This window comes from Micromesistius poutassou (genome assembly GCF_964030765.1).
Source record: "Micromesistius poutassou genome assembly, chromosome: 5".
NCBI lineage: Eukaryota > Metazoa > Chordata > Actinopteri > Gadiformes > Gadidae > Micromesistius > Micromesistius poutassou.
Genome location: NC_140275.1, coordinates 6343687 through 6365240, shown reverse-complemented (window position 1 = coordinate 6365240; position 21554 = coordinate 6343687). Strand labels below are relative to the sequence as shown.

At 40.5% G+C, this 21554-nt stretch overlaps 4 protein-coding genes across 4 annotated transcripts; 1 reads left to right on the top strand and 3 right to left on the bottom strand.

Moving 5' to 3' along the window:
* Positions 1 to 3553: 3553 nt before the first annotated feature.
* LOC311342912 (uncharacterized protein) lies at positions 3554 to 4607 on the bottom strand. The gene is made up of 2 exons (XM_084467757.1): positions 4588 to 4607; positions 3554 to 4251 (listed from the first exon to the last, which is right to left on the bottom strand). The coding sequence occupies exon 2, from the start codon at positions 4245 to 4247 to the stop codon at positions 3843 to 3845; it is 405 nt and encodes a 134-aa protein (XP_084323883.1). The 5' UTR covers positions 4248 to 4251; positions 4588 to 4607; the 3' UTR covers positions 3554 to 3842.
* Positions 4608 to 6956: 2349 nt separating this feature from the next.
* On the bottom strand, positions 6957 to 7437 carry LOC311342911 (perforin-1-like; the record flags this gene model as incomplete). The annotated part of the gene is made up of 1 exon (XM_084467756.1): positions 6957 to 7437. The coding sequence occupies one exon, from the start codon at positions 7435 to 7437 to the stop codon at positions 7015 to 7017; it is 423 nt and encodes a 140-aa protein (XP_084323882.1). The 3' UTR covers positions 6957 to 7014.
* Positions 7438 to 9537: 2100 nt separating this feature from the next.
* On the top strand, positions 9538 to 12992 carry fam151b (family with sequence similarity 151 member B). The gene is made up of 5 exons (XM_084467804.1): positions 9538 to 9782; positions 10317 to 10479; positions 11021 to 11238; positions 11323 to 11458; positions 12213 to 12992. The coding sequence occupies exons 1-5, from the start codon at positions 9662 to 9664 to the stop codon at positions 12349 to 12351; spliced, it is 777 nt and encodes a 258-aa protein (XP_084323930.1). The 5' UTR covers positions 9538 to 9661; the 3' UTR covers positions 12352 to 12992.
* Positions 12937 to 20793, bottom strand: gtf2h2 (general transcription factor IIH, polypeptide 2). The gene is made up of 15 exons (XM_084467803.1): positions 20748 to 20793; positions 20107 to 20170; positions 19941 to 20018; positions 19813 to 19849; positions 19430 to 19516; positions 19289 to 19339; positions 19106 to 19160; positions 18844 to 18949; positions 18290 to 18380; positions 16104 to 16299; positions 15716 to 15779; positions 15091 to 15194; positions 14771 to 14873; positions 13268 to 13307; positions 12937 to 13165 (listed from the first exon to the last, which is right to left on the bottom strand). Exons 2-15 carry the CDS (start codon positions 20160 to 20162, stop codon positions 13055 to 13057), a joined length of 1179 nt encoding a protein of 392 aa, XP_084323929.1. The 5' UTR covers positions 20163 to 20170; positions 20748 to 20793; the 3' UTR covers positions 12937 to 13054.
* Between the last annotated feature and the right edge of the window lie 761 nt (positions 20794 to 21554).

The following is a 21554-nucleotide window of genomic DNA, read 5'->3' as shown; positions in this document are numbered from 1 at the left end:
AAGCAATGCATTAACTACCATACCGAACATTAACCTTTTTATTTTTTAAATGCACGTTTATCGCTGGAAATGTAATAAAAATGCATTTTAATGCTGAAACTTTCATTAAAATGTCTAATTTTCCACTGAGAATATTATGTTCCATCCATTTTGTTCGGCAAGAGAGAACCATAACATAAGTGACGTAAAGGGCTGTCGATAGGACATTCATACTGGTCGTTTTGGACGACATATACAAACAAACTTGTGTTGTTAAAGTTAGAGGACTGGCCGGTCAAACCTCAGCCTGCTCCTGCTCCTGCTGTACATTAAGGGCATGTAAGCTGGTGCTTTGTGCTCACGATTTTGTCTTGCTAATTGTCCGAATGAGATGTTGCCAAAATTGAAAACAATTTGAGCATTTTGCTGGTTTCTGTTAGGGAGTGGCTTGATAGCATAGGCTATCATTGCACCCGACTTAAAGGTGCTGTAGGCAAGATTCATTGTTATTATTTGAGTTATTATTTGAGTGTTATTTGTTAAAAGTGGCAAAGCCATCTGTCAGCTATAGGTGAGTTAAATGCCCTCTAAGAATATCTATTTCAAGTTGACTGTGTCTACCTCTATGAGACAATTTAGTTTTTAGATTACATTTCAGACCAATGCACATGATCCCAGATAGTTTCAGGGAATCCATCTTAACTGGGTGAGAATTGTGTTGCTTAGTTTCAATAGCCTGCTCTCTTGCTCTTTCTGCTCTTTTTACTCTCTTTACAACTCTTGGATCCTACTTCAAGCTAGATTAAAAGTTTGAGCATATGGAGGTGCAGTCTTTACCTGTCCAAAACCTGCTGTCCATCAGAATATCTGTATTTGTGTTTCAAAGACAAAACATCTTACCTGATAACCCTATCTCCCTAGAGCAGCCAGAGTTATTTTGAGTTCTGTAATATCTCTTTGATGTGACTGTGAGGCTGGCAGGCTGGCAACAGGTGGATGCACAAGGACTCAACGCGTCTGTTCTTTACTCTAACCTTGACAATCGGACTAGAGGCTGACTAGAAGCACCATAGACCTCTGAAGAATAAGAATAAGCTGCATCACGTTTTGAACTACACACTTCTTCCATCTAGTTTAGACTGGGTTTTTGGATTTTCGGTGCCATTAAAGTAGCATTAATAATCGTTTACTACTTTAACGGCACCAAAATCCAAAAACCCAGTTGAAACTGGAAGAAGTGTGTTTTTCAAAACGTGACGCAGCTTTTACTTCTTCGCTACCTATAGAGTTTGTTATGTACGATCATTCAAAAACCCCATGTTATTTCCCATAGACATTTGACCGAGGGAACCAGAGACTCGGAGGCGGGACTTATTCTTTAGAGGTCTATTGGAATTGCTCAAAGCTACCAATGTAAAAATATTAAATCTAACATTAGTATGTTAAAAGAAACAAAAAAAGTATCTTATTGGATGGATTACAACTTCTATGTTGATTGGTATATATATGCGATAAAATGAAAGATGAAAAAATAGATACCAAATCAAGCCTTTAGCTACCAAATGTTCTTATATTATTCTATTACCTATATTTTAATTTATTTCCAATACAATTACTATCTTGAGAATAGTTATTTTGACAGAAACAATTTCCCACAATATTAACATTGTAAATCAAATCTCACAAAGAAAGATGTAAATATATTCAATATGGATATTTAAAGATTGACAAAGTTTGGAATGTGTATTTTGAAAGGTGTATTACATATATATAGCTTAGCCCATGTGAAGGAGACGATGCAGGACACTTGAGTTAGAAGTATGGCTGTTTCAATAGAAGAAAGTACAATGAGTATTACCTGATGTTTGTAGACGATCCAGCCACACTGCTCTTATTCAGGTCTGTGTGTGTGTCAGGTCCTTTATAGACCTGACACACATACACACACACACATGCACACACACCAAAAAAAATCCAGGTAATGCTGTCCATATGCAAAATTATTGCAGAACACACATGCACACGCACACCATGCACTGCTCTGTGGATTGCAGAAAATGGGTTAGCCCTAGCCCTAACCTTTTTAAAATAAAATACTACATTGCAAGAACTATATATAAGCAAGTAGTTCCGTGTATTGGTATTCGTTTTTTGTATTAAATATTAACATGATAATGACTTAATAATACATTTGAGTTAGCTGGTTGACCAAGGTTCTGAACAAACAACAAGAGAAATGGGCACAAAATCAGAGTAAGTGATGACAATTAAAACAAAGCTGATTACATTACATTAAAACATGTAGGCGGCAGGCGATAAATGCTTGTCCAACATTCCAAGTCATGGAAAATGAATGGTTTGATTTGGGCTATTGTAAGATAGTCAGTGCTTGATCTAATGGCAAAATGTATTTATTAAAGTTGAGCTCTGTATCACAATATACCTAAAGATATTAGATACGGTTGACATGGGTAGACCGCTCATTGAGGTTGTTGGTTAAGGTTGTAACAGAGAGCTGTGGGCCACATATGACTAATTCATTCATTTTCATGCAGTTGGTAGGATTTTTTGGTTGGAATTTTTCTCCAAAACAAAAATGTAAACACATTGACTCCCATTCTGCTGCCAGTGTGTTTCATTCGCCAGTGTAGCAGCAGTGCAAAGATATTCAATTCTCACGTTTCATAACAAGGCCCTGACTACCTTTAGACTCCCTCTCTTGGAGCTTTTCTGATTGGTTATGGAGTGGGCTGCACTGTGAAACTTGAGAATCCGATATCTCTGCACTGCTGCTAGACTGGTCAATGTAACACACTCATAGTACACAGTGTTTCACTATGTCCACGATAAGAAATGTTCAAAACAAAATCATACCTACTGCAGCTTTAAGTTGCAGGGAGTAGTTAGCCATCCATTCTGATGTCAGCAATACAATCCCAGAGGTTGTTTAAGGGACATTGATCCAAGGGTTTGAGAGGCAGGTAAATCTGTGCATTGTTGGCATATCAATATAAGGCGATCATAGGCGCTCATTCTAGTTGGCATGACCTACCATGTCAGAGGCTGCAGTGAGATCTATGAGCAGCAGTATGAGTCCACAAACAGTAAGGGCAGTAAGGGCATTCAGCACCTGAAGTAGGGGAGACTATGTGCCGAGTATCACTCTATAGGTGGAATGGAAGGTTTCCATGGTTTGATTAGGGTTAGGGTTATTAAGGTGGGAGGGCAGCTGTGAAGGGACAACTTTTTATGACTTTGGAAATGTAAGGGAGTTTGGAGATGGGGTAAAAAGCTGTTGTCATTTAAAGGTTTGGATTTTTAAGGAGTGGACAAGAACTACATAATGAGCATTACTCAAATCATGAAATCACGTTTTTCGTTAGGAGCTGGGATAACGACAAACATTGTATACATACGTAGGTAATAAATGGGATAAAGGGATGAATATGTTTTATTGGATTGGTCACTGGCAGACAAATCGCATTATTAAACATTATTGGTTAAACATTATTTTAACCAATGCGTCCATTTAATTAGAGATAGCATTTTCAAACAATGCATGAATCAGTCAATGTTAATACAGCAATGTTTCATTGTTGACTGGAAAAACACAGACAGGTCTCAATTATACATTCCATATGGCGAGAGATTGACAGCTTTCAAACTTGGATAAGGTGTGTGCACTAAATAATCCTGATAATAATCCTGTGTTACTAAACGTCACTGTTTAAGGTCTTGTGGTTTTGGTGTGAACAGTTAAGATTCAAAGTACTCATCCTACATACAATTCTGAAAGGTTAGTTTACTCCCAATCTCGCTTAATTTTTTATCACCTGAATCCATTTTAAATGTATGTTTTTAGACTATACAACATCCAGGGTGTAGGTGTAGCGGAGGGTGCCTTTCTTCAAGTAGCAGTCGTGGGAGTGAGTGCCCACTTTGATGGGCCGTTGACAGGTCCCCAGGAGGTCGTCGAGGAAAAAGTCGCTGTCATAGCACGCCAGCCTCAGCACGTCGTTGGGCTGGGCCTTGAAGTAGGTGAACTCCTCCTCCCACCAGGGGTTGGGGTTGTTGTTCCGGACAGATGTTTTTCCCAGGTAAGCAGAGCCACAGGACACCTCCACGAAGCCATCGGTGGTTCCAAATATGCCTGAGGGCAGGTCAGTTGCTCGGATGTTGAACACCTTGAGCCCGGCTTGGACCGCAGACAGCGGCCCCAGGGCCAGCAGGACGAGCACAAGGGAGCAGGAGGAAGTGAAGGCAACCATGTTTCTGTGAGAGATGGAGAATTCATAGATTGTAATCCATCCAATAAGAGACATCTTTTATATGATACTATTGTTATTGTTTGACTATTGACAAAGTCCTATCTTGAGCAGAGTTATTTTGACAGAAACCATTTTTCACAAGTTTAACAAAGTAAATTGAATCTCAAAAAAACAACAGATAAATTCAATATTGCTATTAAAAGATTTACAAAATGTCAAGAATGTGTATTTTAAGAGGTGTATTACATATATACTGCTCAGCCCATTTGAAGGAGACGATGCAGGACACTGAATTTAGCAGTTTAGGTGGTTCAATAGAAGAAAGTAAAATGAGTATTACCTGATGTCTGTAGGCGATCCAGCCACACTGCTCTTAGTAACCAGGTCTGTGTGTATGTATCCGGTCCTTTATAAAGACCTGACACACACACACGCACACATACACACACACACACACACACACACACACGCACACGCACGCACACACACGCACACACACACACACACACACACACACACACACACACACGCACATGCACACATACTGCTCTCAGGATTGCATAAAAAGGGTTAGCCCTAACCCTAACCCTCTATTTTTAAATCAAATACTAAACTTTTTTTCTAGACATTAAAAAAAGTATTTCAGGTATTGGTATTTGTTTTTGGAAATAATTATTAATGATGACTTAATAATAAGTTTGAATTTAAGTCCTGAACAAGCAACAATAAAAGAATAACAGGGCACAAAGTCAGAGTAGTAGCTGGTCAGAGACAAGTTAAAAAAATGTGTCAACAAATAAAAAATTGTATCAGATAAACCAAAGGATGCAGAGGAAGATAGGATTTTAGGCAAGTTTTAAAGGTGATAACAGTGCAGGCATCTCTAATGGTAACGGGACTGTTCCAGAGTCTAGGGGCTTTGCAGAAGCCCAATCACCCTTGCCCTTGAGCCTTGACGGAAAGTGCCAGCAGGTTTTGGGTGGATGACCTGAGGGACCTGGAGGACTTGAAGCAATGAAGATGGACCAAGAGGAGAGATAACTTCTCTCTTTCTGGAACTTGTGAGGCGCCTAGCAGCAGCTTTCTGCACTGAATACCGGATGAGAGGAGGATTAACCAAAACCCTAACCCTGTTTCTGATGACACCCTAACCCCAACCCTAACCATAACTCTAACCCTGTTTCCGATGACACCCTAAACCCACCCCTAGCCCTAACCCTAACCCTGTTTCTGATGACAGATAAACCCTAACCCTAACCCATAAGAGGACAGGGAGATGGTGTGCCAGTGCACCCAGAGTCACTTTAACAACAAAATTTGGATTTTAACATAGAAACTAACCCTCACCCCAACCCTAACTGACTCTTAAAGGGTGGCAGGAGAAAAATGCTTGTGTAACTTTCTAAAAGTCCTGGAAAAGAAATAGTTTGATATACAAAATGTATTTATTAAAGTTGAGGTCTGTATAAAAATATACCTAAAGATATTAGATACAGTTGACATGGGTAGACTGCTTGTTGAGGTGGTTGGTTAAGGTTGCAACAAAGAGCTGAGGGCCACGTATGACCAGTTCAGATTTTCCTGCATTTGGTAGGATTTTTCTCCAAAACAAAAATGTAGACACATTGACCCCCATTCTGCTGCCAGTGTGTTTCATTCACCAGTGTAGCAGCAGTGCAGAGATATTGAATTCTCACGTTTCATTAAGAGGCCCTGCAATCTACATGATTAAAAATACATTCTAGCCTTGAATCGCATGCAAAAGGTTGATTGGGAGCGGGGGGGTAAACTCCCTCTCTTGAAACTTGAGAATCCGATATCTCTGCACTGCTGCTACACTGGTCAATGTAACACACTCATAGTACACAGTGTTTCACTATGTCCACGATAAGAAATGTTCAAAACAAAATCGTACCTACTGCAGCTTTAAGTTGTAGGGAGTAGTTAGCCATCCATTCTGATGTCAGCAATACAATCCCAGAGGTTGTTTAAGGGACATTGATCCAAGGGTTTCAGAGGCAGGTAAATCTGTGCATCGTTGGCATATCAATATAAGGCGATCATAGGCGCTCATTCTAGTTGGCATGACCTACCATGTCAGAGGCTGCAGTGAGATCTGTGAGCAGCAGTATGAGTCCACAAACAGTAAGGGCAGTAAGGGCATTCAGCACCTGAAGTAGGGGAGACTATGTGCCGAGTATCACTCTATAGGTGGAATGGAAGGTTTCCATGGTGTGATTAGGGTTAGGGTGGGATGGCAGCTGTGAAGGGACAACTTTTTACGACTTTGGAAATGTAAGGGAGTTTGGAGATGGGGCAAAAAGCTGTTGTCATTTAAAGGTTTGGATTTTTGAGGAGTGGACAAGAACTACATAATGAGCATTACTCAAATCATGAAATGTTTTATTGGATTGGTCACTGGCAGACAAATCGCAAACATTATTTTAACCAACGCGTCCATTTAATTAGCGATAGCACTTTCAAACAATGCATGTGTCATGTGTCAGAAACAGTAGAATAGACACAGAGAGAGATTGACAGCTGTCAAACTTGGATAAGGTGTGTGCACTAAATAATCCTGATGTGTACTAAACGTCACTGTTCACTGTTCATCCTACACTGCTCATCCTACATACAATTCTGAAATGGGTAGTTTACTCCCATCTGGATTCTTCTTTATCATCTGAATCAATTTTAAATGTATATTTTTAGATTATACAAAAATGCTCTTAATGTAGGGATAAGAACAATGTAAAAATCTGTTGAATCACACAGTGGCCTGCACGGTGACTACGTCCAGGGTGTAGGAGTAGCTGAGGGTGCCTTTCTTCAAGGTGCAGTCATGGGAGTGAGTTCCCACTTCGAGGGGCCGTTGACAGGTCCCCAGGAGGTCGTCGAGGAAAAAGTCGCTGTCATAGCACTTCAGTTTCAGCACGTCGTTGGGCTGGGCCTTGAAGTAAGTGAACTCCTCCTCCCACCAGGGGTTGCCATTGTTGTTCCGGACAGATGTTTTGCCCAGGTTAGCAGAGCCGCAGAACACCTTCACGTAGCCATCAGTGGTTCCAAGTAGGCCTGCGGGCAGGCCACTCGCTCGGATGTTGAACAGCCTGAGCCTGGCTTGGACTGCAGACAGCGGCCCCAGGGCCAGCAGGACGAGCACAAGGGAGCAGGAGGAAGTGAAGCTAACCATGTTTCTGTGAGAGATGGAGAATTCATTAGAAGACTGACTGGGGTGCTTGACTCTCAGTGGAATAGGTCCTGGTTTCTATTCCGGGGGGGGGGGGGGGGGGGGTCACCTACTAATTACATCACTTCCTGTAGGACTAGATTTATAGTATATTATCTACTCATTTAAGTATACCTTAATGCCCTGATTCATATAAAATAAAACAATGCATTAACTAATATACTGAACATCATATACATTTACTGACTGAAGATAACACATTTAAAAGCACGTTTATAGCTGAAAATGTGATCAAAACTAATTTTAATGCTGAAACTATCTTAAAATGTTGAATTTTCCACTGTGAATATAATGTTCCATGATCCATCCATTTTGTTTTGGCAAGAGAGAACCATGACATAAGTGATGTAAAGGGCTGTCGATAGGACATTCATACTGGTCGTTTTGGACGACCTATACAAACAACCTTGTGTCGTTAAGGTTGGAGGACAGGCCAGTCAAACCTCAAGCCAAATTGAAGACTATTTGAGCAATTAGCTAGTTTCTGTTAGGGAGTGGCTTAATGGTATAGGCTATTGTTGCACCTAAGACTTAAAAGTGTTGTAGGTAAGCTTCATGAGCTATTATTATTATTAGTGTTATTTGTTAAAAGTGGCACAGCGATCTGTCAGCTTGATTTGTTACTATAAATTATTTCAGCTTTCGTCATATCGCAAATATACACCAATCAATGTAGAAATTGTAATCCATCCAATAAGAGACATTTTTTTAAATCATACTATTGTTATTGTTGGACTATTGACAAAGTCCTATCTTTTAGAAGATTGTGAAGAAACAATTCTTCACAAGTTGTCTTCACAAGGTGTATTACATATATACTGCTCAGCCCACGTGAAGGAGACGATGCAGGACACTTGAGTTAGAAGTATGGGTGTTTCAATGGAAGATAGTAAAATGAGTATTACCTGATGTCTGTAGGCGATCCAGCCACACTGCTCTTAGTATTCAGGTCTGTGTGTGTGTGTCAGGTCCTTTATAAAGACCGCCCCCTTCCCACACACACACACACACACACACACACACACACACACACACACACACACACACACACACACACACACACACACACACACACACACACACACACACACACACACACACAGCACACGCGCACACACTGCTCAAATACTATACTTTTTTTCTACACTTTACATCAGGGGTTGGCAACCCTAGGCACGCGTGCCACCACTGGCACGTGGCCGCATAATCATTGGCACACTTGCAAAAATAATTTAAAAAAACGAATATATATTTTTAAACATTATTATTAATTTGCACTTTATTCTGTTTTGGGCATTTCCTCCCAGTGCAAATATGTTTAAATTAGTTACTGAAAGCAGTGTTCTGAAATGGCATCAATTAATAGTTTTGTGTTGTGAGTAATAGAGAAGAAAATATTTAAAATATTGTTGCAAGAGACATGGTTTTTGCAAAGCTGTACATGTCTTAAAGATATTGATGTGGATGTTTCCACCATTCTCATATAATGTCTGTTTTTTACATTTTTGTGTGTTTCATTTACCAGTGTAGCAGCAGTGCAGAGATATTAAATTCTCACGTTTCATAACGAGTCCCTGCCTTCCTTTTCCCACCATGTTCATCACAAAGAAGTAACTTTCCAACCAGCTAGTTCTTCCCCCCAGCAATCTAATTGCTCAGACATACATGTATTCGGGCCTTGAATCACTATGTCAAAAGAAAGAAGCTGGAATGGACAACTTTTTAGGAGTTTGGAAATGCATAGGCCTATGTTCACAGGCTGAAACAGTAGAATAGACACAGAAAGGGAAGCAGGTGGGAAAGGAAACAGTAACATAATTTCATTAGAGGGTATGGTATATTATTTATTATTATGGGGAAAGATATAGATATAATAATTTAGTTTTTATTTATTCTTATTTTTCAAACACCGTTTGGCATATATTTCGTCCTTCCCAATGCAGATATTGAAACCCACTCCAGTCCAGAGGATGGCGATGACGCGCCTCTATGCTGCTTTATGAATCCCATTAAACAACAGAGGAAGATTGGTTTGTTTTTATCTCGAGTTTTATATGAGTAAATGTTTTAAGACGTACCTGCAGTGCGCAATTTACAACGTATAAAGTAGATTAAGCTTGTGTCATGTACTAAATATTTTAGCACTTTATATCGATACCCACTGAGGATGACGGATCCGACGCTGGATTATTTCCTTAATCTTGGGCAAATACAAGCAGAGGATGCTGCACACATCCAGTGGTCCCATGCGACCAACAGCAAGCACAAGCTCGCAGCTACTCTAAAGGGTATTTACATGACTTCAGGGCTGCAACCTCTTCTATACATGGGGCATATGTCATTTGGTATTCTTATCATTACCCCCTTTTGTTCAGGTATTGATTTTACCCGCATCTGTGTTTGTTTGTCATGTTATTTTAGTTTGGTCCTTATCCTTAATCACAGTGAGTCTGAAAGGACTTCATAGACCACATTTATGACACCCCCTTCACCCAAAGAGCAAGGAACAGCTCATCATGCAATAAACCTTGAGGTATCCCACCTTCCAGTGATGGTTAGGGGTGAAATGGGTGCTATAATGGGCATCAGAGCAAATAACATGTTATTACATTGGTCAAACAAGAAATTTCAAAAAGTAATGCCCGGATTTGCACAAAGTCATTCGTCATTAGCGAAGGAGGACTGTTTCCTCTGTACCACTTCTCTGTATTAAGACAATTGATACCCAGTTGAGGTCCCTCAACCAAGTGTTGTGGTCCCTCGACTCAGTGTTGTCCAGTTTGATGTAAAACGTGTAACAAAGTTGACCTCCTTACCTCTAGGACCTTGTCACATGATCGAGGCGGACATACTCATGAGAGGAAATGAGCCCAAAGAGCCAATCATGGCCCATCCTCCCATGACTGACAGTGACATCACGCTGCAGGAGTGGCTGGAAGAGGTGAAGACGCAGAACAACAAGGGAATCAAACTGGACTTTAAGAGGTTTGTGACCTCAGGAATACACTCATGAAATGTAAAGGAGATTTATAGGAGGAACATTGAACTGACTGGGTACACATTTGTTTAAAAAGCCAAGTTCAGGATTTTAAGGTTTGTCTTTAAGGCCAGTCGCTGCTCTGTTCATTCTTCATTGCATAGGCGACCGTACCTCCCTTTAAGATAATGTAACCACTTAACAAAGAGCCAGAACAATTGATTGACCAATTGATTCAACTAGTAAACCACAACTTTCAATTACAGGCAACACATTCATTAAACCCATAGAATGCAATTTGAGTCCATGTTTACATATCCTAAATTAAAAAAATGTGTGCATTAAAGCTGAGGGATCATCAGGATCAGTTGGGCCAGGATCATTGATAGCACTACGAATTAACCCTCTGACCTGTTTTCATATAAAATAAGTTGTTTTAGGGTTTGGTTGTCGTTTAACGTCATGATACACCTGCGTTGGAATGTACTATTCCACCTCTTTGATAAAGGCCCTTTGGGGCCCCTGATGTGTGCCGCACTGCCTTCACAGCCTTGAAGCAGTGGTTCCGTCGTTGGCCTTGTTGGAGAAAGTGTCGGGGGACTGGGGGGCCCCGGTGTGGCTCAACGCAGACATCCTCCCAGGGCCCAGCGGCGTGGCCACCCCACTGGAGGCTCAGGCCTTCCTGGACGCGGTGGGCTCCGGGGCCTCTCCCGTCGTGCTGTCCCTCGGCTGGACCACAGGGTGGTCCGCTGAGACAGACAATCCAGGTGAGGAGGACATCATAAGAGTCGGGGGCCAAGCTACATTAGAACCAAACGTAAATCTCTTCTCTCCTGCATTGGGTGTTCCAGGGTACAGCTGGGCCATGGTGCGTCAGATGGAAAAGGCATGCCGGGGCTTGTGTCATGCGGTCACCTTCCCAGTGCGAGCCGCCCTGCTGGCCCAGTCCTTGGAGCAGATGAAGTGGCTGCTGCAGCAGTCAGACAGGTACCATCTTCACAGCCAGCCAGGGGCCACAGTGCTAATGAGTTAAATGCTTTCTTCTTTGGAGACCATACAGACATGCTGGCCTGCAGTTAAGGTGGTGTGATTGTGAACTTGAACTACCCCTGGCACAATTAATCATTCCATGGTCAAAGTCACTCGCAGCATGTTTCTTCCTCTTTCAGATATTTTGGTCTTAAACAACCATCACGTATGCAAGGTTTTATGCCTTGTGTTACTTCCACCTGATTGGCTGATTTGATATTTGATTTATTTTATAACGCAGTGGCCGTGGAGTTTCTATTAGGGCTACTGCACCTGTTAAACAATTTATTATTTTTTATTTATTTACAATTTATTATTATTATTATTTATTGAGAGGCTGTCTGAACACAACTGCTTTGGTCTGCTTGTAAATCATATAGGCTTTTGAGGATCTAAGATTCATGTTCAACCATTTTATATACACATTTTGAGATTGATCCAAATCCCGGACAAAATATAACCAAAATATTTTGGAGCCGAGCCCTACTGGCCCTCTCTCTGATTGTAACCCTCCATATCTCTCTCCTGTCATCGGGCTTGTTGGGTTTATAAACTAAACATACCAAACCAAGAGCTTTAGGTGATGTTTCATTATTTTTTGAACGGTTCTAAACAAAAGATCCCTCGTTCCCATAAGACATGCATGTTTATATTGGTGGTGAAAGCGAAACGATTGTCAACTAAGCAGTGATTTGTGTTTTTAATATCAAAGGTATACTCTCACTGTATGGACCGGCCAAGAGGATGTGTTTGCTGTCCAGGACCTACTGCCATACCGAAGACATTTTGACAGGAGTAAAATCTATTATGACCTACCGGACTCGGAACGATTAGAGCTGTGCAACGCTTAAGTTTCAAAGAAATGTAATGATACTGACATTCCACACAAATTAGGTTTTTCCCCATTAGAATGTTGAATGAATTTCAAGAAAAACACATGAGGGTCAAAATCATAACTCTAGTCATAATTGATATTCTTCCGATGTTTTACTTTAGTACTGTTGTACTTCAACAGTACTTATAAATCGGTTTTGTATAGTTAATCATTTTTATAAAGTGCAAATTAGGTTTTTCAGCTTTGAAGAAATTATGAAAATTTGTAAAATTGATTGTTCTGTGATTGCTTGTCGCTGCGAAAAACATTTCCTTGGTATAAATTCAGGCATTTACAAAAAAAACCATCTTATTTTAATTCTGAAAGGTTCCATACAGATATCACTTATCCAACAAAATAATGCTTCTGTCCGCTAGCCTTTTGCCATCCCTTATAATTTTCTAGAAAAAACACTGACAGGCATCTTTTACCTTCACCTGTAGGCCTAATGGATGCTTCATGTTTCAGAAGTTCCAGAAACACAACTCAACCATCTTGCATTTGTGTACACTGGTATAGTCAACTGCTGTGACTGACAAAATAATCCCAATCCTGACTCAAGGTCTGTGGATTATGAACACCACTGCTTTTCAAAATAAAAATAAATAAAAAAGGAAACATACATATAGTGTCTTGCACATGGCCACATGTAGCAGTGTGTACTGTTATTTCCACGAGGCTCAACTGGAGAGCTGTGAGTTGATGCAGGAGGGGCAGCAGTGCAGAGAGTCGTGGATGAAGAAGTCACACTCTGTACAGAACACACTGCTGCAAAACGGACACGTGAACACCTGGACAAACAGACAGTACAGTCAAAATCATGTTCTCCTCGCATCAGTTACACCTTTAATCTTAAATTTGCTATGAGAAAAAATATGTAAACAAAAACGTACAATTTTGTCCTTCAGTTTTCCTTGACAACCGTGGCAGAACCTGAAATGAAAGGCAGAAGTACCGTTAAAAACTCAGAGGACGTAATGGCAGCATGGACATGAAGAAGAGGATTCAAATTTGCATTTAGGGCATTCACAGATGCTTGTACAGTAAGGATGTTCACAGAAACGTGCCGAGCACTAACAAACCCTAGGTTAATCCATTTAACCCATTCCCCATATACAACAAAGATAGCTAAGATAAGATGCTACACAACTACAGGGTTGCCAACTTTGGGACTTGCGAAGAGCGTGCGCGGCGAATGTTTTTGATAACCATAACCCAATTTTTTTTTTTACAAAATAGTCCTTGTTTACTTAGTATAAACAAATTGAAGGAAGGCTTATATAAAAGCCATTGGCTGTTGTTGACGTAGGACATTCAAAATGTGTTTAGATCATTAATCATGCATTGACATGGGAACACAGCTGCATACTGATACCTGCAGCCATAGATATGTATTTAACCAAGACCTCAGAATTTATTCCCAGTCTGACCCAGAAAGAAGGAATTTAACAAGGTAACAGTGTGTCATGTCCTTTAATTAGTTTAGTAATTTGGTTATTGGTTGATAGCCTACACTACATTAAGACACCTTGTAATTTTGTTTTGAGGAGGGCTGTCAAACCATGGGAAAACCTTTAGGGTCTATATTGCGAGAATAGGTTACTTGGACCCCGCTAATTGCCAAACATGACTTTATTTAGCCTAATGACTGATTAAAGTATTAAATTACTCAAAGTAACAACATGGAATTAATGTTAAATCAGAATAAAAATTATTAAAATATTTGAAACTGTAACATAGCTTATGGATTATGTAGCCTATAGAAGCCAAGAGATTCAGTAAACTGATGCCTGTATTGACTTGTTCTTTCCGTGCTCAAAAGGCACTTGTAATATAAATAAAATATAAGCTAAGTAACACCAAACTAAATTTCTAGTTGAATTCCAACAAGGTCCACAGTCCGCAGAGAGACAGAAGACATGGAAGGAGGGAGGGAGAGAGACTGGAAGAGTTTTTGGAAAGGATCATGCCATTTAAGAGAAGTTCTCTGAAAAGCTCTTTGAGGTATCTTTTTGCCATCTTTCTCTCTTGTTCAAATGTTGGAAATCACATAAAAATGCACATTTGATGTTCTTATTAATTTTGATACCCTGGCTGTAATTTTAGGTTAAGTATTAAGTAAATTAAACCAAATAGCGGAGTAAACGCATTAATTGTGTAAAAAAAACCAACAGTAATAAAACAAACATAACGTTATTTTAAAATGAGAGCACTAGTTTGAGGCATTTATTATTTAATTGCGCTCTCAGACCTTAACCAAGACTTTATTTTCTTCCCAAACGTTTCACTCGCAACTAAAAGACGCAAGGGAGCGGCGACAGAGAAAGGTGCGTGGAGGACGTTGTAGATCAGCCTGTACTGCGCTGTGTGGGTGCTGTGTGATGTTGTTCTCAGACCTGTCGGCAGGGAGCTCCTCCAGGGGCGTCTCCCTGAAGGCCTCCAGGGGGAACAGGTGGTGGAAGGAGCGGGCCAGGTGGGGCGCTGAGACCAGGGTCAGACCTGCCGCCAGAGGGCACACACACTGCAATCACCCAGATAACTGTGTGTGTGTGTGTGTGTGTGTGTGTGTGTGTGTGTGTGTGTGTGTGTGTGTGTGTGTGTGTGTGTGTGTGTGTGTGTGTGTGTGTGTGTGTGTGTGTGTGTGTGTGTGTGTGTTCTGTATATATATATTCGTCGTTGTATTCCCTCTCAGACATTACCATACAAGCGTACATACCACATATTTTGCACTCCACCGGCAGCTCTGTGTGCTTGGCATGGCACTGCGGGCAGAAGTATCCTCCCAGAGACAGACCCACCTCACTGCTGCTGTCCAGGTGGCTGGGAGCACCAGAGCAAACCACATACGTCACACTTAGAGGTGCTGGAGGTAACATTTAAGAGCTCTTATTGAGCGTCATTAGTAGGAAATGCCATAGCCATCGTCTGTCAGCTATTGTTCTGTGAGAGTATCTGATCTTGTACACTGCGCCTTTGTATGAGACCATTTCGAGTTGAGTCTCTTAATAGGTCATTTATGACCCAATCTCTTCCCTGATTGGTTTGGGGAATTCATGTTGCCCGTCAATCACAGCTGTGCGAATGCAACACCTTTGAACTGCGCAGGGCTGTTTTCTCCCCCGTCTTCTTTACAACTCTGCAATCTGAGTTGTAAAGTTTAAAAACTTTAAAAGCAGAGTTCCATAATGGGACGTTTTGAGGTTTCCAGATTTCATGTCCCTTTCAAAAGAACTTCACGACCGACACGGTATTCATTGAGGACAGTAAACATGTTGGGAACCGGCACAAGGCACAAGGCGTCATTTCATCCGGTCTTGAAACAGGACCGGGGCGTCACTCACGACATGCTGAAGGATGGCTTGGACTCCTGGTCACACAGCGCTGCGATGGTGTGCTGTGGAAAACCTGCGCACACACATGGGTTGGTTGAATATTCTAGAGATTTTTTGCAAAACACTTTCCAGTCATTTGACTGGAACGAAGTCCCATGGACTTCATTAAACCAGGTGGTGCAGTGATCGTTTTTTGTAGATTTGGATCATATGCTTTCATATGCTTTGATTGGAAGTCTTTTGGGATAAAGGCGTCTGCTAAATAAACAAATGGAAAATGAAAATGCTTGTTGCTGGCACTATGTTGGGAAGCGACCACACAGCCAAAGAAAGGCTGATCTTTTAGCAAGTATCTTCCTTTTATGACCGAGTGCATGTGTTATATCAGCGCACCGACCCATGCGTATCAAGGAGCATTCTGATTGGGCGTTGGCCGGCGGAGGCTTGACGTGGAACATCAGCAGCTCCTTGAAGTGGCTCTCATCCAGACACACATGGTACGTCCCTCCCGTCTCGCGGGTCAGCACCGTGCAGACGCGCACCTCTGCCGATAGGCCAATCACAGACACGCGGATCTTCAGAGATTTCAGGGTCTGGGAGAGAACAGCGACACTTTGGCTTCAGCACTTCAAACACAAAGGGATTGAAAGGGGACAGATTATACCACCAGGTGTGAGTGTGATTAGCCGTTACAAGCCGTTTAGAAAATCTGCGGCCGTGTCCCAATTCAGGGGTTGCATCCTTCGAAGGATGCGTCCTTCGAAGGATGCAGCCTTCGTAGACCGCGAAGGCTGCATCGAAGGCCGAACGAGCGTTGTGGAATGGGACGGTCTAGCCTACGGAGCATTTCCAGATTGCGTAACCAGCCGTTAACGTCCTTTACCTTGCGTGACCACGCGCCGCTCCTGTCTCCTAGCAACCCTGACAGCTGCGGTTCAAACCGGACAGTGGAGGAGAAATATGGAGCCAGAAATTATCATTTTATTGGTTATGTTTTATCTTTTATTGGAGGAGTGGGAGAAGATTCACCGCCGGAGCCGGCGGGTGAAGAGGAAGAGAGGACGTTGGCTTAACGTTAATTAGTTTAACGTTATATGTCTAGCGTTAATGTAATTGAACTTTGACAATAAAGTTACATATTTAAAATGGTCCCAACCTTACTTTTATATAAAAAAATGTTTTTACGTTTTGTCATTAAATATGTATTCGCTGCAGCTGCTGCTTCCGCTCTCTCCGCGCCATTTCTGAAAAAATATCCAACGCGCAATGAATGTTGGGATACGTCGGGCCGTGAAGGATGCATCCGATGCGTCCTTCAAATCCGGGAAACGAAGGCTGCATATCTCGGCCGCATTCGAAGGACCCTTCGAAATGGGACAGCACTTGACGCGCCGCTGTGACGTATGCGGTCTTCAAATGCGTCCTTCGAAGGATGCAACCCCTGAATTGGGACACGGCCTGCCTCTTTTGACATCATAGGTGGGCGTGTCCTCCTAGATGTACGAGGGATAGATGAGCAACGTTTGCTACAGTCCACCAGGTAGGCTGGTAGACTGATCTATCCAGCATATAAATAAAAATAAAACTGAATAAAACTTTTTTTTTAATAAGAATTTACTGAAAATGATAATGCAAGTCATTATTGATCCCTTCCTTACAAACAACATGTAATTTTAAACAATTAATCTCAACACTACGGCAACTGCCTGCATTCCTGCCCTTTGTTAATACTTTTGGCTTCTCCCGCAATGGTCACTGCCCCTTTCTTTTTAGTTTAGGTTTTCCAATACAAAACATGTGCATTGTTTCAATGAATATACGTGATAGATAATATGGGTGGAACCATCTCCCAATGATCATGCCTCATTCAAATCTCTAATGTGGAAGAATGGATCTTCATTACCACTAATTTAGACTCTTTTATCTGCCAATATTGGTTATGGTTGATACAGTCAGTATCAAGTTTTTGAAATAAAAAATGTCTTTAAAAAACAATGCCTGAGGGTAGGAGGTCCACTGGTGTCACCGGTGGCTTTATAGTGAATAAAGCTCTAATACTTTCTTGTTGTGACTTAGTGAAACAGCTCATCATCATGAAACATATTTTGATGAATATGAAGCAGATTGTATCAAGAATATATTGGTAGTAAGTATAAGTGTACTCACAAATCATACTTTAGATGAATAAGTGTGAAGGCAGAGAGGGAGTTTCACTCTTTTTCCGTTAATGTTTTTTTGACCAATCATGTGGCTTGAGGCGGGGATATGTAAACGCATTATAGTCAAACACAAACTCAGCCGGCAGTAGTAAACTGGGAAAAGGTTTCAAATCAACACTGTGTAGACTGGCCACTGTAGAAATACACTATATATATTGAACATACTGTTCATTATTTGTAATGACTTAAATAATGAACATATATACTGTATATATAGGAGCATTTCAGTTGTGTTGAGAATTTGTGTTGAGAATTTGGTAAAAAAATCTCACATTCTAACCAGATACATTTACACACTCGTACAACAAAATGATTACAAGAGCAGCCTTTTTGTGTTGCCGTTATAAGCAGGTTCCAGCATTACCTTAATCAGCTCATAAATGTTGGCTGGATCACACGTGGTGAGGCTGCTGAAGATGATAACGATCTCCCGGCTGGTGTGTCCAGGCATGTGCCTTCAGACACAAAGAGTCAACAACTTCACAATACATCTACAGGCGGGGTCCAGGGCCCCAGCTGGGACCACTTGGGCTTGTGAGAGCGCTGACTAATATAAGCTATTGATATTAGAAGACACACATTTTGTATTATATTTTTTTAATATTAGTAATGTCCTGTGTGCACTTCAATGTTTAAGTTTAGTTGTGTTAGGATATGTCTTGTCTGATCACTTTATCTGTTCACCGTGGGATAGTGAGAAACGTCTTCTCGATTGCTTTGTTTGTCTACATGTGAAGAAATTGACAATAAAGCTGACTTTGACTATGAAAAATGATAAAGATACACGTATGAAAAGTCAGATAACAAGGTCCTGTATATACGAACAGACGATAATGATTAATGACAATGATTGACAACATTATATATATATATATATATATATATATATATATGCTGACTTTACCAACCCAAACATACTTGAGTGTCTGCATGGCCAGGTTGAGGGAGTTGTACAGGGAGGGTTCACCAACACAAGCTGCGTCCCTGGCCTTCTTCAGGGCAGCCAGGTGCTTCTTTGGGTTCCCTGTTGGTGAAGCACGCAGATCACACCACTGAGTCAGGGGGAGTTTGGTGTGCAAGCTCTAAGCACAAAAACTAAAAGGAGGGACGTCATCAACACCAATCACAGAAATGTTCAACATCAGGTTGCACCAACAACGGTTTCATTTTATTTTCACACCTGCAAGCTCCGTCAGCTTCTCTGCTCTTTTGTTCTTCGTGGTGATCAGGCCCACCTAGACGGAGAGCCGCCAGAAGGCGTATAGTCGGTCATTCATTCACATACTGATTTTATTTTAAAATGTGGGACATTTTTATGATGCCAAAAGGGACAAAAATGAATTGCACCATAATTGTGCCTCACCTGGCTGATAGGGTTCTGATCAAAATACTCCTCCACGAATGCTTCCATTAGCTGGAGAGGAAACATCAATGTATATGTTTAATATTGAAATGTTGATGTTGAACTTCATGACCTTATCTAGAGAACCTGGACCCCAGCTACCTTCAGCGTGGCCTTGAGGCGGTTCGGCCTTAAGTCCATGTCCTCCATTGTTCTGGAAGAGTCGATCACAACATAAAGATGCCGCATCTAAGACAAAGAATCAAAGGGTTTATTTATATATATATATTTATCACACACACACACACACACACTCAACTCTGTGTCCCCTCGCTTCTGACTCATAGCATTTAATAAACAAGTTGTGATTATACTTCCAGCCAGGATGGTGTAATGCCGCGAATCGTTGCAATTCTTTCAGAACCCATTATACCCCCTACTTATTAGGGCTCTCAAATCAAATCCCAGTTGCTTATTTATTCCAACCAGAGTTATTAATGAAGGTAAACCCCATATAGTTAAAACACAGCATGAATAAAACTCACCATCCCAAGCCGCACTTGTCCATGGCTCTCCAATGCTCTAGGTGGGTTAAAAAACAAAAACATCAAGTTAATAGTTTCCTCAAATCTATGAGGCAATAACAAAAATGTTGATGGTTGTGGTTGCATACCTTTTTCTTTTGGATTGAAACAATATTTCCTCCACAGTAGCTTTGAGTGATCCAAATTCATCCTCTTTCAGCACTTCCCTACAGGTCAAAAAAATAAATACTTTCTGTCCAAAGACACAGAAGCTCTATGTTTGATATGTGTGAGACGATGTCTGGACCGTCGTACCATGTCCTTTCATAGCCTCCTTCCCAGCGTTTGGCTCTCTCTGGTTCTTCATCCATGATCTCTCCTGACAATTGAGAGTTTACGTGATTTTATATTTATATGATGTATGAATCTAGAAAGCAACCGCAGCTTTACTAGAGGGAAGCTTATCACTCAAGGGTTCAGCTTTACAAGTTTACTAGTTTACGAACGAAGTACGAACTTTAAATAGAACAATGAACCCCTTACAGAAGCCTATCAAGGTAAATACAATGTATTTTTTAATCTACATCTTCATCTATATCCAGAAAAGGTTCATGTTAGGGACATGGTTTGAACATCTGAAAATCGAAGATGATTCAGGGTTGATCCCTGCATGCTTACTTACGATATCCCTCGCATTGGATCATATAACCAAATAAACATACAAATATTTAGTTTCATGCATTATACAGCCTTCAATACAATCAAACCGTGCAATAATCATCACTAACCAACCTCCTAAGGGTGGTTTTTAAATCTAAACTAGAACTATTAAACAATTTAGTCATTTCAAACTAGATATATTAAACAATGTAGCCAGATCTGAACTAGATCTATTAAACATTGTATCTATGTATATGTATATGTAACAATGTAGCCATTTCAGATTGTAAACTTACCCCTGCGTTTGACACAATACTCTCGTGTATTTGCCTTCTTCTTCGGGTGCTGTGGATGTACTTTGTTACAACTGCGCCCTCTATTGAACGTTTTGATGCTTTTTCAATTCATGAATTTATGAACCATAATTGTAGAAAATAGATAAGCTTTAACTCTTAAACTGCTTTTACCATTTGTAACCCGAGTTTCACGCTCACAAACACGCACACAATTCAAATAAAATACACATTGAGAGAACAAAATAACTAAATAAACATTTATTGTATATACTGTATATATATATATATAAAACATTTGATTTTGGTCATGCTGCTACATAAATTACAATAATAGTACTTCAGAACACTACATTAAAATGATTTTATTAAAAACTTCAATAAAACAGTCAACCAAAGATAAACATACTTTTGGAAGGGGATGTCTTTTTGTAAAAAATATCAATACAAATAACTTTTATTCAAAACCCTGATTGATCATGAGGTGTGAAAAAGGCCAAAAAAAGTTGCAACAAATAAAATAAAGTTGTATATCACTGTCTGAATCAGCAAAATAAAATGAAAATTATGCAAATGTATGCATTAAGAAAATAAATTCCATCTGTTAATTTCTATACAAATCCAAGCCACAGAACTGGTGAGTTAGCCATTACAAATCAATACAAGAAACCTTGTATTTTTTTTTTTTTTTTAAGAAAAAAAAACATAGCTGAAACTATAAAGAATAAAATCCTCATCACACACTCATGTTAAAATTGTAGCACATACAGCCAGTAAAAACATAACATCTAAAATAAATCCATATAATGG